General features: G+C 41.0%; 1 protein-coding gene across 1 annotated transcript in view; it reads right to left on the bottom strand.

Annotated features, from left to right (window-relative positions):
• The window catches only part of RNF216 (ring finger protein 216), a 129,016-nt gene that overhangs the window by 98,901 nt on the left and 11,786 nt on the right, over positions 1 to 18,329 (bottom strand). Inside the window, exons 4-8 of the mRNA XM_036281962.1 lie at positions 14,618 to 14,751; positions 10,175 to 10,861; positions 8,464 to 8,540; positions 5,123 to 5,225; positions 2,740 to 2,904 (exon numbers count right to left, since the gene is read on the bottom strand). Coding sequence (XP_036137855.1) covers positions 2,740 to 2,904; positions 5,123 to 5,225; positions 8,464 to 8,540; positions 10,175 to 10,861; positions 14,618 to 14,751 — 1,166 coding nt within the window. The remainder of the gene's footprint in view (positions 1 to 2,739; positions 2,905 to 5,122; positions 5,226 to 8,463; positions 8,541 to 10,174; positions 10,862 to 14,617; positions 14,752 to 18,329) is intronic.

Genomic DNA, 18,329 nt, shown 5'->3' on the forward strand with positions numbered 1-18,329 from the left:
GTTGCTAATGATTCCGGTCTGTTTATTTTAGAGAGAGCTGTAGAAGGTAGGACAACAAGAGAAAAAGTATTTTAGTACAGAAGAGGGAAGAATCACCTCTTACCTTAATCTACTTCCTACCCCTTCCTTTTCAAGATCCTAGGTTTGGGAATTAGAAGGGATTTACCATTTGCTACATATACCTCCTGGGAGCTTAGTACTACACATGGCCCTTCCTACTCCTTATCTCATTCAATTCTCACAGTGATCCTCGGAGGGAAGTGTTCTTTATCTTACAGCAGAGGGAACCAAGGCTTAGAGAGAATGAACTTACCCCCAGTCAAATCATCATTAAAGCTAGAACTTGAACTCAGGTCAGCTCAGATCTAAAGCTCCCTCTTTGACATCCCCATGTGCTCACAGGTTCAGCGAAACCCCACCAGGAGCTAGCCAATGGCAACACTCATCTTGCTACCTTTCTACTTCCATCAACATCCTCTATGGCTGCAGTAACTCCTTCCTTGCTTTGTTTCTTTTTCCTGGGATTTCCACTACCTCAGGGGTTCCCTACCAACCTTTAGGCACTGATCTTAAAGTCACATGTCTGTACTCAGCTATAAGACTAAATTTTATGTGAAGAAAACTCAGGTCCTGGCCGGTTTGGCTCAGCGGTTAGAGCGTTGGCCTGCAGTCCAGAGATGCCCGGGTTTGGTTCCCACTAAGGGCATGTAACTTGGTTGCAGTTTGTCCCCGGCCCTGGTTGGTCATGCGGGTGGCAGCCACTCGATGTGTCCCTTTCACGTCGATGTTTCTTTCCCTTCCTCCCTCCCACTCTATCTGAACAAAAAGTGGGGGAAAAGAATTAAAAAACAACACTATAATGGGCATTTGATGACATAAAAGCTGAGGAATAGATGGATAGAGACTTGAGCCTGGGGAAGGGAAAGTGAGAACTTATAGACTGAAGAGAAAATGAAATAATTCTTGGAATCTGCTTCAAAACAGTTTGGGAGGGAGGTAGTGGGGGGATGAAACAACACTGGGCAGTAGTTGATAATTACTGAAGCTGAGTGATGGTAGGGGTGGACTTATTATAATTTCTTTTAAAATATGTGTTTGATGTTTATAATAAAAAGTGAAAAAAAAAATCCAGGGAAATGTGACTGTCTTCACAGTGAACATTTTTGCCCTAAACTATCGTCATATTTGAGGAGCAGCACGTACAGAAAAGATGTGTTATTGCTATAATTACAAAACGTCTCTGGGTGTGCCTTCTACATTCCTGTCTACATGAGTGTCACTTTCTATAGGGCAGAACTCTTGTGCACCATGTGCACACTGCAGAGAGAAATTCTAAGTTTTAACTGAACAAACCAGATTCTAGCTAACGCTACTTTCCCTTAAACGCCCTGCTTTCATTCAAATAGCATGTAAAATTTCAAACTACTCACCAAAACAAGCAGAGACCATAAAAGATACAAAGGGCCAAAAATATAAGGAAAGGGGTAAGGAGGGTATAAATGAGGGAAACTGAGTCACAAAACGCTACAACCTCCCACCCAAATAATGAGTGAGCCATGGGATGATCAAACCTTTGGCAGGGACATTACTAATAAGGACCCACTCACCCCCAGACCATAGGAAATGTCTTCTGCTTTCACTTCTCTGGGGTCCCTGGGAGCTCAGAAAAGGTGTAAGGCACCACTGCAGCAGAATACCAGGCAGGGCCTCAAGATAAAAGAGTCCCAGCTTTTTTGCAGTTACTATTTTTTGGGGAAAGCTCCTTCACTTTTCAGTGACAGTACAAGTATTCCCTAGTTAGCTAACCTGGGAATGTGATTCAGAAATAGAAACCACTAACTCTATATTCCTTTCAGAGTAACTTTACCTAAAATTAACCTGTAATCAGGAGTTGACAGTTGCTTGGATCTTCTTGGCAACCTAAAGGTAGAAGGATCTTAGACTTAGCATGAGTTCACATTCATCTGGGGTTCATTATCTTTCAGGTTAAGACACAGTAGGTGCTTTAACTATTAAAATAACTCCATGTTTGTTTGTTCTTTGGAAAACAGTATACTGTAAGAACTTTAGCAGGAGAAATGGATTTCACAGTGGTAGAAGAGAGAAAGAAGAAAAAGCCAAAGACATGTTGGTGCTCTTTTATCCTGTCTGACCACCATGAAAGAGGCACTGTGCAGTGGACATCACTAATGAGGCATGTCTGCATTACCCACTAGTGATCAGCACTCTTCTAAGTCTTGAAACAGAGGCCCTCGAATGGAGTCTTATCTAGGACCCTGGAGGGAGGTGGGAGTGGGAGCTTTCGGCAGCTGCCCACTGAGGCAGACCACCACTCACCCGGCAGTGCTGCGTTCCTGGGCTCTTCACAGACCCTGCCTCATGGACCTGATCACTGAGCTACCTGGGGCAGGACTGTACAGCCTGCCGTAAGCCAAAAAGCACATCAGAGAGGAGCAGTGCTGGAACTCATCTTTCATACTCTAGTCATCCTGTATTCCACAATAAAATTCATTACCCTCCATGTCTTTATCGTTAAGCCAGAACTTTCCTGCTTCTAATACATTATTTCTTTTCATTCAGTTCTTCCTGATCGGCAGATACCTCTATTTATCTTCACCCTGACAAATTCCTTAGCCATCATAAACCATCCCAATTTCCGCAAGCTGAACTCTTCACTCTGTTATCACAAGAAGAAGTAGTCAAGAGGTATGACCCCACCAGGAAGACCAAGTAGAGCACCTTTCGGGTGATTGCATAGTGTCCTTTGAGCTCATGCAGGGCCCACTTGATGTCCTGACTGCTGAGCATTTTAAAGTCGGCCATCAGGAGGTCAGCAGCTTGGATGAAGCAGCGCTGGTCAAGAGGAGCCAATTTAGAATAGTCAAAAAAGTCTATCTTAGGCAACTGAAACGAGAGAGGCACAACATTAGAGGCCAGAGTGAAATCATTTGAAAGACTACTTACTAAAGAATATAATAATCTCACTCAAAATTACTCATAAGGAGATTACCAGCCCTGAACAGAGATGTAAAAATGGTGATTCAGAGAGATTAAATGGCTGTCTGGAGTCTGGAGACTAGTTTAACCACTCAGACCTAGTGAAAAGGTACAGCTGGGGATTTGAACCCAATCATTCAGCCATCTTTCCACAAAATGTTTAGAAAAATTAAATTTTCCTGCTACAAAATATGTAAAAGAGATAAGTCAAAAAATTTGTGGGGAATAAAAGGATGGAGCCACAGACCCAATGAGGCAGTTCTGAACTATATTTTCCTTCACCACTTACCCTAAATGCTCGTTTGGAACACAAATGAAGATAATGATTAAGATTTTTTAAAAAATCCTCACCTGAGGAAATGGTTATTGATTTTAGAGAGACAGGAAGCGGAGAGAGAAACAAAGGGAAAGAGAGAGAGAAACATCAATGTGAGAAACATTGACTGGTTGCCTCCCATATGCACCTCGACTGGGGATTGAACCTGCAACCTAGGTATATGCCCTCACCGGGAATTGAACCCACGACCCTTTTAGTGTGCAGGACAATGCCCCAACCAATTGAGTCACCCAGCCAGGGTCGTAATGATTAAGATTTAAAAAATCAAACTGTTGCCCTGGCCGGTTTTGCTCAGTGGTTAGAGCACTGGCCCACAGACCAAAGAGTCATGGGTTTGATTCCGGTCAAGGGCACATACCTCAATGGCAGTTCGGTCCCTAGCCATGGTCAGGGTCATGTGGGAGGCAACCAGACAATGTGTCCCTCTCATGTCCATGTTTCTCTCCCTCTCCCTCTCTCTCCCTCCTTCCCACTCCATCTGAAGATAAATAGGAAAATATCCTCAGGTAAGGATTAAAAAAAATCAAACTGTTTATGTTTTGATACAGGATTTGGTTACACAGGTGTATGCATTGTATGTAAATCTTACATGGAAACTATAAATAGTCCTGGCTGAGTGGTTCAGTTGGTTATAGTGTCACCCCACACAACAAAAGGTTATGAGTTCAATTTCTGGTCAGGGCATGTGCTTGGGTTTCGAGTTCAATCACCATTAGGGGCGTGTGTGGGAAGCAACTGATTGATGTTTCCCTCCCACATCAATGATTCCCCCTCCCCCCAAAATCAATAAACATCGTTGGGTGAGGGTAAAACAAACAAAACTATGAACAGATACTGAACTAGGCAATGATCTACAGGCTGAAGTATGTTTGGGGCACTATACTGATGTTTTTGCAACTTACTTTTAAAAAAAATAAATCCTCACTCAAGAATATTTTTCCATTTATCTTCAGATAGAGTGGGAGGAAGAGAAAGAGAGGGAAAGAGAGAGAGAGAAACATCGATGTGAGAGAAACACATCGACTGGCTGCCTCCTGCATGACCCCGGCCAGGGACTGAACCACAACCAAGGTACATGCCCTTGACTAGAATAGAACCCGCCACTCTTTGGTCTGCGGGCCAATGCTCCAACCACTGAGCCAAACCAGCGAGGGCAATTTACTTTTAAATGCATTATAATAAAATGAAACATAAGAGAGAGATGCTGATGGACAGAGGGATAGACACATGACAAAGTAAAATGTTAACTTTTAACAGTACTGCTGCTGGGTATATAGGTGATCAACATAAAATCTTTCAACATTACTACATATTTAAATTTTTTCATGTTTTTAATTTTCAATGTTAAAAAAAATTACTGAGATGATACAAAAAGTCCTGGCCAATGCTTGTTTCATTTTAGGAACTTACTTTGAATTAAAGATATGGAGAATTTGTTTATTTTTTTGTGAAAAAGGGAAAAGAGATTTACAATAAAAAAAGTTAAATACAGAATTCAAAGTGGCTCACACTGGGAAATCCCACTAAAGTATAAATATATCCTGAAATCCTATTTTCCTGGCTAATCTTTAATCTTATTCTTTTTTTTTGGTATGTGCCCCTAGCGGGAACTGAACCTGGGACTCTCTGGTCTGCAGGCTAACGCTCCAACCACTGAGCCAAATCGGCCGGGGATCCTGGCTAATCTTTAAAAATGTGTCCTGACAAGGCACTTTTTTCCCATAAAGATGATGGAAAAAAGCAAAGCATTTCCAGGTAGAGACTGCAAAACAAGAGCATGATACTTGCCTTTGTCTCATCCTGGCTAGCAAGCAGGCTGCTACTGGGGTTGATAATGATTCGATCTTCTCTCTTTGGATAATCTGGATTTTCCAGGAGAAAATTACAAAGTCTGCAAAAACAAATGATGTTATATTCACATTGCTTCCAAATCCCATACCTGCGCACTGATTCAAACACAACGTTTGAAAAATGAAATCCGCAGTTACAAATTACAATTGACCTATCAAGGAATTAAAATGTTTGTTGATCGCTCTGGCCAATCTGGCTCAGCAGTTAGAGCGTTGGCCCGTGGACCAAAGAGTTGCAGGTTCGATTCTGGTCAAGGGCTCATACCTCGGTTGCAGTTCACTCCCCGGCCTTGGTTGGGGTTGTGGAGGCAGCCAGTTGATGTGTCTCCCTCATATCAATGTTTTCTCCCCCAACCCCCACTTCCCACTCTGTCTGAAGATAAATGAAAAAAATATCCTCTGGTGAGGATTAAAACACAAATAACATAACATAACATAACATAACATAACATAACATAACATAAAATGTTTGTTGATCAGCCTGGCCATTTTGGCTCAGCAGTTAGAGCATAGGTCCAAAAAATGAAGGGCCTCAGGTTTGACTCCCAGTCAGAATTGAACCCTGGGTTGCAGGTTTGATCCCTGGCCCCAGTCCAGGCCATGTGAGAGGAGGCCAATCAACATGTCTCTCTCATATCAATGTTTCTCTCTCCCCCTACCTCCCTTCTATTCTACCCAAAAATTAATGAAAAAATATCCTTGGGTGAAGATCAAGTACAACAACAAAATGTTTGCTGATCAGAAAAACAAAACAAATAAATAGACAAACAAAAGAAAATTACACTGAATTTTTATTTTTTTGCTTGCTAGTTTAAAAATCAATAAATAGCCCAGGTCGGTTTGGCTCAGCGGTTAGAGCATCGTCCTGCGGTCCAGAGAGACCCAGGTTCGGTTCCTACTAAGGGCATGTACCTCGGTTGCAGTTTGTCCCTGGCCCTGGTTGGGTCGTGTGGGTGGCAGCCACCTGATGTATCTCGTTTACATCAATGTTTCTCTCTCTCTCTCTCCCTCCCACTCTATCCGAACAAAAAATGAAAAAATGTCCTCGGGTGAGGATGGAAAAAAAAAAATCAATAAACATACTGATAAATGCAAAGCCCTCTTAAGTTTTTCTATTAGTGGAGTGTCAATGCAACAAAGTCACTGAAATTCTTAGTGGTTAAACTACAGAACTGGAGAATTTAGATGAAAAGTATGTATTTGTCGCTCAGTGATGGAGCGTCAGCCTGCAGACCAGAGAGTCCTGGGTTCAGTTCCCGCTAGGGGCACGTACCAAAAACAAACAAACAAACAAAACAAAACAAAAAAGTATGTATTTGTCAAAAAACTATATAACAAATAAGGGGTAGGAAAAAAGTGTATTCACATTCACAATTAAAATAGTTTGCCTAAGAGAATTAATAAGTAAACAATATAAAAGTCCTCCTGTTAATCATGAATACTTCTGTAACCCTATGGTTATATCAATCCCTATAAGCAACATGAGTGACAGTTTATTTAGCCAACTGCAAGGCTGAGGAACAGATCATATTTGCTCTTCACACCAAACCCATAGCCTTATCTCTTTATCACTACTACAAAATACTGCACCAGTGAGAATACAGAGAATAAGGTAACACACACACATGTAGTACACCCAGATTTAACAAATGTTAACTAGCAAGGCTCTTCAGGCTGTAACAACCAAATAAGGCAACAAACTATGCTCCTGGGAAGATTCCACAGTGCAAGGTCAGCCTGGGTGGTGTGCAGCATGAGTCACTTCAGTATGAAGAAAGGGCAAGCGGGGCTCCCTCTACCCCCATCCCTATTTTCCTGATCCTGCAGATTCTTTCTCTGATCCTGACTCCACCTGCTCATAGGTGCCCATCCATAATTCTCACTTGACTCCATTCTTTCCAGGTTCCTCCTGTTCAGAGTCCATAGTGGAACCTCTAAAGTAAGACAGGTACAACGAGAAGAGAACAGAGGAAAAGTACTCACCTCCAGCTCCTCTCCTCACCCAAGTGTTTGGGGACCAAAAAATAGGGAAGCATACTTTCTCTGTAACCCTGAGGATCCTCAGCACTGGCCCAACTGCAAAGCCCCCTCCTCATCTTGCTCCAGGACTGGTCAGCAAACCTCCACACCTTTTTCTTCATTATCACTTCCAAAAGCCCCAGATGCCTCTTCTCTCTAAGCTTCCCTCTTCCTATCAACATGCTCTCTCCACTGAAACACATTACCAGAGGCCCAGTGAGGGAGAAAGCCCCTCTTCCCATATTATAATTATGGCCATGTGGAAACACCCCTAGTTAAGAATTCTGAGCACATCTCCCTTTAAAACCACCGTCACTGGTGGCAATTCTTTGTTCTAGGTCAAAGTGATAAACACTATAGCTCATGGAGATCTCTGAAGGCTGCCCTGAAAATTAGCCACCATTAAGAATCCACTTTCACCCCGGCCAATTTAGCTCAGTGGTTAGAGCATTCCAGCCAAGGGCACATACCTCAGTTGTGATTCGTCCCCAGCCCTGGTTGGGGTCGTGTGGGAGGCAGCCACTCGATGTGTCCCTTTCACGTCGATATTTTTTTCTCTCTCTCGTCCTCTCTCCCCCTCCCACTTTATCTGAACAAAAAATGGAAAAATGTCCTCAGGTGAGGATAAACAAACAAACAAAAAAAGAGTCCGCATCTGACTAAACTTAGAACTCTTCTAACAGGATCATTAAAAAAGACATAATGCTAAGTGAAACAAGCCAGTCACAGAAGGACATATACTGTGTGATTACACTTATATGAGGTTCCTAGAGCAGTCAAATTCATAGAGATAGAAAGTAGAATGATGAGTGCCAGGGGCTGGAGGAGGGGAAATTGTTTTTTTTTTAATGCTCACCCGAGGATATTTTTCCATTGCTTTTCGGTTAAGAGTAGGACAGAGGGAGGGAGGGGGAGAGAAACATATATTGCTTGACCCCCTGCACAACCCCAACCAGGGCTGGGGATCAAACCACAACCGAGGTTCGTGCCCTTGACTGAAATCAAACCTGAGGCTCTTTGGTCCACAGGCCGACGCTCTAACTGCTGAGCCAAGCCAGGATGAGAGGTTGTTTTTTTAATTAATATGGAATTTCAGTTTGGGAAGATGAGAAAGCTCTGGAGATGGATGGTGGTGATGGTTGTGTAAAAATGTGAATATGCTCAGTGCAATTGTACCCTTAAAAATGGTTAAATTATAAATTTTTATGTTTTGTATATTTTACTACAATTAAAAAAAAAAAGACATGGTGGTATACTTACACATTCAAATCATAGTAATTCTTCAAATGAATTATTTCCTCAATATATCCAGTTGCCACATCTGGAAATCTTGCTTCCTGGAAAGGAATAAAAATATCATTATATTTCAGCCACTAGAATGGTTTCAAATTATAATACAAACCAGATGTCAAAAAGAATATAAATGACTACAAACTAGAAAAGGGCTATAAAGCCTGTTTGTTTCTGGCTTAAAATTCCACAGGAGGTGCCCTGATTTATCTGTCTACATAGAATATGGAATGTAGAAAGGTTCCTCGAGATCATCTGGTCCTCTGCTCCCATTTTGTATGTCCTTCATTCTTTCAATAAATATTGAACATTTCTGCCCAAAGGGAGTCCAAAGACAAATAAAGCACAATCTAGTGCTTACCCTCAAGCAGCACAGGACAAATGAAAAAAAAAAAAACCTGGGGGAAAAAGGGTTAAGAGACTATTAAAAAGCAAAGGGTAGCGGAGCCAGGACATAAAGCCTTGTACTACTGTTTTTTTTTGAGAGAGGGAGAGTGAGAGTGAGAGGAACAGACATCAATTTGTTGTTCCATTTATTTATGCATTCATTGACTGACTGACTGGGATTGAGCCTGCAACCTTGGTGTATCCGATGATGCTCTAACCAACTGAGCTACCTGGCCAGGGCTCTGCACCACTTTTTAGATCAGTGTTATCCAACAGAACTTTTACAACAATGGAAATGTTCTACTGTGTGCTTTCTAATATGTCAGCTGTCCAGTACCATGTGGCTATCAAGCACTTAAAATGTGACTGGTGCCGCCCTGGTCGGTTTTGCTCAGTGGTTAGAGCATCAGCCTGTGGTCCAGAGAGACCTGGGTTTGGTTCCCGCTAAGGGCGCATACCTCAGTTGCAGTTTGTCCCCGGCCCTGGTTGGTTGTGTGGGTGGCAGCCACTTGATGTGTCCCTTTCACGTCAATGTTTCTCCCTCTCTCTCTTCCTCTCTCTCCTTCCCACTCTACCTGAACAAAAAATGGAAAAATGTCCTTGGCTGAGGATAAAAAAATAAATAAATAAAATAAAATGTGACTGGTGCCACTGCAAACAAAACTTTAAATTTTATTAATTGTAAGACATTTAAACTTAAACAGCCACATTATGCTACCACATTGGACAGTGCAGCTCTAGGTAATTTGGCAAACCTGCTTTAAGGGTTTGACTTTGGAATTAACTCAATGCCTTTTTAAAAACTGGGGGATTGCTCTTATGACAGCACCAGGTTATCCATAATCTACAGCTAGAATCCCAAAGGGCTTGCTGGGGGGTTAAAAACAGATTAAGAAATCCTGATTTAATTTACATGTTTTCAAAGTAGCTATATACCCCTTAGAAAAAGGAAGTCCAGCCCTGGCCGGTTTGGCTCAGCGGTTAGAGCGTCGGCCTGCGGTCCTGAGAGACCTGGGTTCGGTTCCCGCTAAGGGTGCGTACCTTGGTTGCAGTTTGTCGCCGGCCCTGGTCGGTTGTGTGGGTGGCAGCCACTCGATGTGTTCCTTTCACATCGATGTTTCTCTCTCTCTCTCTGTTCCTCTCTCTCCCTCCCACTCTACCTGAACAAGAAATGGAAAAATGTCCTCGGGTGAGGATAAAAAAAAAAAGAAAAAGGAAGTCCATACACACAATGTTTCTGCAATAAAAGAAAATTCAGTATCTACAATTATTTACTTAATAAAATAAAACTTACTGTTTCTTTCACTAATAGTGCAATGACTTCTTGGTCTACCTCAGTAGCTTCTTGCCCCCAAAGGTTTTCCAAATTGGGCTCCTGAGATCCTTGTAGTGGAAAGGCTGGGCCTGGCTCTTCATCGTCTATTGCTAATTGGTCTTCAAGCTCTCCTAGAGGATGGGCAGGCTGAGGAGAAGAGGGGCCTGGAATCCCATCCTGCTGGGGTTCTGGTCTTGGAAAAGCTGGCCTTGGAAAAGCCAGCCCTAGGGGCTCATGCTGATAGAACAATGGACCCAGTTCTGCTTCAGGCTGCCGCTCCTGAGGAACAACCTGGTTTGTTATCTCACGGGGCTGCTGGTTTAGAGACTGGAAGTAAGGATGGTTGTCTAACCAGCAGTCTTCTTCGATGGTCTGATCATCTAGGATAGCAGTCGATTCTCCGAGGTTTGATAAAAGGTCTGTCTCTGAGTCTTCAGATGACTGGTTCTGAGTGTCCAAAGGATCGCTATCTGGAATAAGAAGGTCACTTTTTCTCCAGATAAAGATTTTTGGCCCTGATCCGAGGTTGACAATATCATTTGCTGCTTGGTTATGACTTGGTCCAGGCTTGGGTTCTCTTTCTGTTTGTCCACTTGGTTTAATGAATTCAGAAACTCCAGGAGGTCCAAGATCCAGAAATCCACTGTAGTCATCCTCAGAATCATCCTGTGCCCCAGAATTAAACAATGAGCTGTTACACACTGCAAAATAGTTGTTCTTATTTGATTCAAAGGCTGCTCTAGACTTTTTAGGCCTTTCTTCTCCCAAACTTTTGAGATCTTGCCACTGGGCAGCTGGTTTGATGAGATTGGGTCGTGATGTCTGAGGTTTACTTGTCTAAGAAAAAATGAAATTTTAATAATAATTCAATTTCTTTCCTGTGTCTATGCCTCCTTATGTATTTATATACAGCTTCTACATAGGACAGGAAAGAAACAAAAACACCCTTGTCCACAAAACCTATTCTTCACACTTATCGTAACACTGAAATTTGATCATACAATATTCACTATAAGAATAAAAGTAGCCCTGGCCGGTTTTGCTCAGTGGTTAGAGCATCGGCCTGCGGTCCCGAGAAACCCGGGTTCGGTTCCCACTAAGGGCACATACCTCAGTTGCAGTTTGTCCCCAGCCCTGGTTGGTCGTGCGGGTGGCAACTACTCGATGTGTCCCTTTCACGTCAATGTTTCTCTCTCTCTCTCTCCATTTCTCTTTTTAAAAAATCAATAAAATAAACAATGTATGTTCTTATGCTCTATCAATATCACTTTTTTTGGGGGTAATCCTCACCCAAGGATATTTTTTCATTGATTTTTTTTTTTTTTTTTTTTTAGGTAAGTAGAAGGGATGGAGGGGGGCAGGGGAGAGAGGGAGAGGGAAAGGGAGGGGGGAGGGGGAGAGAGAGAGAGAGAAACATCAATGATTGAGACACACAATGATTGGTTGCCTCCCAAATGACCCAACTGGGACTGGGGATCGAACCTGTGACCCTTCAGTCCGTGGGTCTGAATGCTCCAACTACCGAGCCAAACTGGCAAGGGCTATCAATGTCACTTTTTTCCTACCTATACCCCCTTACATATCTAAAAGGGGCATATACAAGGATTTCACTGCCACAATGCTTGTAATATAAAAAGAAAAAAAATGGAGACATTCTAAAATTTGTCCCTGAGAGAATAGTTAAGTAAACTGTTTATCTGCTCTACAGAATACTCTCCAACTTCCCTGCCCCAAAGAGTAGCCTATATGTATTGAAATGGAAAGCTCACCAAAGAAATGTCATTAATGAAGAAAGTTGCAAAACAATATACAGAATGATTCTATTTTAAAAAAATCAAAACACAGGATGGAGAGAACTCTGAACTGGACACCTCTGCCAGGTGGTACAAAGTAAAGGCTAGCCTTGGCTGGTTTGGCTTAATGGTGAGAGCATCAGCCCAAGGACCAAAGGATCTCCAGTTCAATTCCCAGTCAAGGGCACGTACCTGGGTTGCAGGTTCAATCCCTGGCCTCAGTAAGGGTCGTGTGGGAGCAACCAATCAACATGTCTCTCTCACATCGATGTTTCTCTCTCTCTCCCCCTCCCTCCCTTTCACTCTATCTAAAAATTAGTGAAAAAAATATCCTTGGGTGAGGATTAACAAAAAAAGTAAAGGCTAAATAAATGTAAGCACATGTGTACAAACACCCTCCCCTGCACGTTCTCTGTCATAAGGAGAATTCCTGCTAGCTTGAGACCTTTCCCAACATAACTGCCTATAAAGAACTGGTGTAAGAAAACTTCAATTGCGTTCAAAGTTGAGTAATAATAACAAACAGCTAACCCAGAAACTATATAAAGATGCCTAACTATTAGAAAAAAGAAGCCCTGGTCGTTTTGGCTCAGCAGTTGGAGCATCGGCCTGCGGACCAGAGAATCCTGGGTTCGGTTCCCAGTAGGGGCATATACCAAAAAAAAAAAAGAAGAAATGGTAAATGAGTTACACATACTAGAAAATCAGCACTGCAGAGATGAAATAATGACAAAATATAAAAACAAGGACACAAAGAAGTAATGAAATAATTATCTCTTTAATATAAATGTTTTAAGACAGTTTTATGGAAATAAGGTAACCATCAAAAGTTAGGAGAGGCACCCTGGCCAGTGTTCTCAGTGGTTAGTGCATCGACCCATGCACCAAGAGGGTGCCGGTTCGATTCCCAGTCAGGGCACATGCCCAGGTTGTGGGCCCCATTCGCAGTGGGGGGCACGCAAAAGGCGGCCAGTCGATGTTCTCTCTCATCGATGTTTCTATCTCTCTCCCTCTCCCTTCCTCTCTTTCTAAAATAAATAAAGAAAAACACTAAAAAAAAAAAAAAAAGTTATCTCAAGTAAAAAAGCCACCATCGCACTTAGTAAAGAAACATTAAAGTATTCCCATTTATGTCGGTGGCTATTTTACTTAATCCATTACTACTATTACTTAAGTGATGGTTATCACTTAACATAATTTGATAAGGAAGAAACTGTAAGTATTATTACTTGCAGATAAATAAGCTATTATCCCTTAAGAAATACGAAAGTCGCCCTGGCCGGTTTGGCTCATTGGTTAGAGCATCGGCCTGTGGTCCAGAAAGACCCGGGTTCGATTTCCGCTAAGGGCACGTACCTCGGTTGCAGTTTGTCCCTGGCCCTGGTTGGTTGTGCGGGTGGCAGCCACTTGATGTGCCCCTTTCACGTCAATGTTTCTCTCTCTCTCTCATCCTCTTTTTCCCTCCCATTCTATCTGAACACAAAATGAAAAAATGTCCTCGGGTGAGGATTAAAAAAAAAAAAGAAATATAAAAGTCAACTGAAAAGATTACTACAAACAATAAAAATAAGATGACTGAGTATGAAATTAATATAAGAACCACCAGACTTTTTGTTTTTTTTATCCTCACTTGAGGACACTTTTTGCATTTATCTTCAGATAGAGCTGGAGGGAGAGAGAAAGGAAGAATGAGAGAAACATCAATGTGAGAGAGACACATCGAGTGGTTGCCACCCACACAACCCCAACCGGGGCCGGGGACAAACTGCTACCAAGGTATGTGCCCTTAGTGGGAGCTGAACCCGGGCCGCTCTGGTCCGCAGGCTGATGCTCTAACCGCTGAGCAAAACTGCCCATGGCAGAACCACCAGACTTTTAAATTGACAAAATTTTATCTTAGTTAGAAAGGATCAGTATTATAATTGTGCTGTAACAATAGGATTTATGGTTAATCTATCTAAATTTTAAAAGATCTTAAAATTTATATAAAAATATAAGCAGAAAGCCCTGGCCAGTTTGGCTCAGCAGTTAGAGCATCGGCCCGCGGACCAAAGAGTTGCGGGTTTGATTCCGGTTAAGGTTATGTGCCTCGATTGTAGTTCATTCCAGCCCTGGTGGTAGTTGTGTGGGAGGCAACCAGGTGATGTGTCACTCTCACGTCAATGTTTCTCTCTCTCTCTCTCTCTCTCCCTCCCTCCCTCCCACTCTATCTGAAGATAAATAGAAAAAATATACTTGAATGAGGACCAAAAAATATATATATATATACACGCGCGCGCACACACACACACACACAGAGAAATATTCAGGATTCTGAAAAATGTAGAGTAACAAGGGGAGATGAGAGCTACCTGAGATTAAGACACATTATAAGGTTGTAGTAATTACAACAGTGTAGACTAGTACACGAATAGTCAGATAAAGCAACAGTGCAGAGAAGTTAAGCCCAGAAACATGAAAACATATGGCTTCTAAAAGTAAGGATGGAGGGGGCTGTGCTACATGTGTAGCACAAGCAGTGCTCTCGACTATCCTACAACAAGGCCCCAGTACCCACTACTGAGTGGCTGAAGAATCGGATTACTAACTTGGAATAATGCCTCATAATGATAAGTTTAAGAAAACTCACTTCTGTCAAGATTACATCATCATCCAGATCCTCTTCGTCATGTTGCTGAGGAGCTGGGGTGACCATCATTGGAACCCCTTCCTCATCAGAGTCGTCAGATATGGTGATGGGTCCATCTCTGAGATTGATCCAGTCTAAAAATAGGCAGAAAACACTGTTGCCAGGAGGTAGGCAAAATCACATTCAGTCCTTTTTTCTAAAACTTTTTTCTTTATTGATTTTAGAGAGAGAGGAAGGGAGAGGGAGAGAGAAATAGAGAGAGGATGAGAGAGAACATTGACTGGCCACCTCCTGCATGCCTCCCACTAGGGATTTGGCCCACAACCGGGCACGAGGCCTGACTGGGAATCGAACCAGTGACTTCTTCTTGGTGTATGGGTCAATGCTCAACCAGTGAGCCACACCGGCAGGGCTCACATTCAGTCCTTTAATTCAGTTTTGGTATGCAAAGGGTCAAGTCTAAAGCCAAGCTCATGGCTAGTGGTATCGCCTCAAGTGACACACATACCTAAGCATTAAGAGCAATATTTCCATGCTGATCTTTGCCAACACATTTTGGGAATCACTTGAGAAAATCTGACAATTACTTTGCTCAAGAGTATCAACTTACTCTATTAGGCTGAAAAAATCTGCTGATGAAATCTGTCAACTTCTTAAAAGTGAAATCATGGCCTCCCATCCACCTCATGTCTAATCCTCCCAGGGAATAAAACACTGCCATTCAAACTGATAAATCTGAAAACAATGTTACTAAAAAATAGTAAATTTTTGTTTAATATTTAAAATATTAAAATATGCTCACCTTAGACATAGCTTTAGGTATCATTTATATAAACATATTTCAGTGTTTTAGTCAAACACCCATATAGCATTTATTAACATAAACAATTTAACTTTCTTAAAGAGTTTCTTTAAAAAAATTTTTTTTGGTCTTTATTGATTTTAGAGAGAGAGGAAGGGAGAGAGAAAGATGAAAACATCGATGAAAGAGAACATCAAAGGTTACCTCACGCATGCCCCTCACTGGAGATTTGGCCCACAACTTGGACATGTGCCCTGACTGGGAATTGAACTGGCGACCTCTTGGTGCATGGGCTGATGCTCAACCACTGAACCACACCAACTGGACAACACATTAACTTTTAATTTTTAAAAATATTTTTTCTTTATTGATTTTAGAGAGAGAGGAAAGATAAGAGAGAGATAAAAACATCGATGAGACAGAACATTGATTGGCTGCCTCCTGCAATGCCCCCCACAGGGGATCAGGCCCAAACCTGGGCATGTGCCCTGACCGGGAATTGAACTGGCGACCTCTTGGTGCATGGATCAATGCTCAACCACTGAGCCAAACCAGTCGGGAAACACATTAGTTTTTAAAAATGTACTTTAAGCCTAGCCAGTGTGGTTCAGTGGATTGTGTGTCGTCCCACAGATTGAGAAGTCCCGGTTGGATTCCCAGTCAGGGCACATGCCTGGGTTGCGGGCTCAATCCCCAGTAGGGGATGTGCAGAAGGCAGCTGACTGATGTATCTCTCTCACATTGATGTTTCTACCTCTCTCCCCCTTCCTCTCTCTCTAAAAAAAATCAATAAACACACACACACACATATATGTATGTATGTATTTAAATTACACTATAACAAAGTCTATGAATCAAGTGTATAACTCCATGAACTAATACAAAAGGTCCATAGCTGTGGGACCATCATCACTAAGGTCAGTAAATACAACATTTCTAGCACTTTAGGAGCCTCTTAGCTCCACAGATTCATTTTCTTATTTTTGAGTATATTTGTTTGTTTCTAGCTTTCTTACAAATAACAAGTCCAAGATGTATCCATGTTGCTGCATGTTGCAGTAGTTTTCTTGCTGTATGTAATTCACTATATGACTATACCCGTAAGTTATTTATTCTTGGGTCGTTCCAGTCTTAACTATTCTGGACAATGCTGTTAGGAACATTCTTAGACATGTCTCTGGGTATACTCATTTCAGTTGGGTACGTTCTTTGCTGGAATATATGGAAAGCTTATGTTCAATTTTAGAAGACAATGCCAAACAACTTTCCAAATTGTCTGTACCAATTTACACTCCAACTAGCAGTGAAGAGCTCAGGTACAGATGATTAATTTCCCAGCTTTACTTCTTATCCAATATATGCATTTTAATTTTCTTAACATTTAGCTTGTTTTTTTTTTATGCACATGTAAGTTGCTTTAAGACATGACATTAGATGCATCTCATAAACTTCAATAGATTGTATTTTCACTATACTGCAGTTCAAAAATTTTCCAAATTTTCACTGTGATTTCTTTGAACCATGGGTTGTTTTGAAGTGCATTCTTATTTTCCACACATATAGGGATTTTCTAATTATATTCTGTAATTGACTTGTGGCTTAATTCCAATGTTGTTAGGGAACATAATCTATATGATTTCAATCTTCTGAAACTTGAAACTTGTTTCATGGCTCAAAATATGATCAATTTTGGTAAATACATTGGGTATATTTCACACATGTCTACTATGTCAAGTTTGTTGAAGATGCTCTTCCAATATTCTATATTCATACAAATCTTTGTGTGTGCTTGCTCTCTCCCAGTTATTGAAAGAAACATGTTAAAATCTCCCATTATGATTTGTGGATTTGTTCATTTCTTTCCTTAATTCTGCCAATTTTTGCTTTGTGTATTTTGATACCATGTTAGTAAGTGTGTAGGGACTTGAATCGTTTTATCTTTCCAGTGCATTGACTCTTTTATCATTATGTAGTCTTTATTAATACTTCTGGCTCAAGTGTCTACTTTACCTGATAATATATAGACACACCAGCTATTTTTTGAAGCTGCTATTTGCATAATGTAACTTTTTCATTCTTGTACTTTTAACTTTTATTTTACCTTCATTTTTAAGCCTATTTTCACTGGGTATAGAATTTTAGGTGAATATTATTCAGCAATTAAAAAGGACTGCATTACTTATATATGCAACACATGGATGAATCTCAAAATTAATGACGTTGGGCAGAAGAATTCAGGCACAAAGAAAATATACCACATGCTTCCATTTATATGAAATTGTATTGTGGCAAAAGGCAGATCAGGGGTTTCCTTAGTCCAGGAGTGAGGTGAAGACTGATTGCAAAGGGGCATAAAGGAATCCTTCTGGGGTGATAGAGATGTTCTATAACATTACTGAGGTGATGGTTATATGGGTATATTCATTTTTCAAAACTTACTGAACTATACACTTAAAATGTGTGAATTTATTATATGTAAATTATAGCTCAATAAAGATAATTACAAAAAAACATATAGGGGTTGACGTAATAAAAATTATTAAAACAGCTAATAAAAACAAACAACTCTGTATGCCTAAAAAAATCCTCATGATGGGTGCAGAATACATAAAACTTATCTAACAGAAAAACGTACCCCCAGGGACCACCCTTCTAGTTGCTTGATGGGATGCTCCCTGATTCATAAACTGCTTAATAAAGTCAATTAGAGCTTTAAAGAAAACACAACAAAAATACCGCCTCCAAAGTCAATGATTTCCCTAAAGAAAATTATTGTTCTTAAAGAAATGTTCACGTATATTTAAGACTCAATTAAAAAACAACTACAACATTAATTTATACATATTCAAGAAAATTTGGGACATACATACAAATTATATATATAAATTATAGCTAAGATTAAAAATTTTC

The sequence above is a fragment of the Molossus molossus genome, unplaced genomic scaffold, assembly GCF_014108415.1.
Source record: "Molossus molossus isolate mMolMol1 unplaced genomic scaffold, mMolMol1.p scaffold_m16_p_4, whole genome shotgun sequence".
Lineage (NCBI taxonomy): Eukaryota > Metazoa > Chordata > Mammalia > Chiroptera > Molossidae > Molossus > Molossus molossus.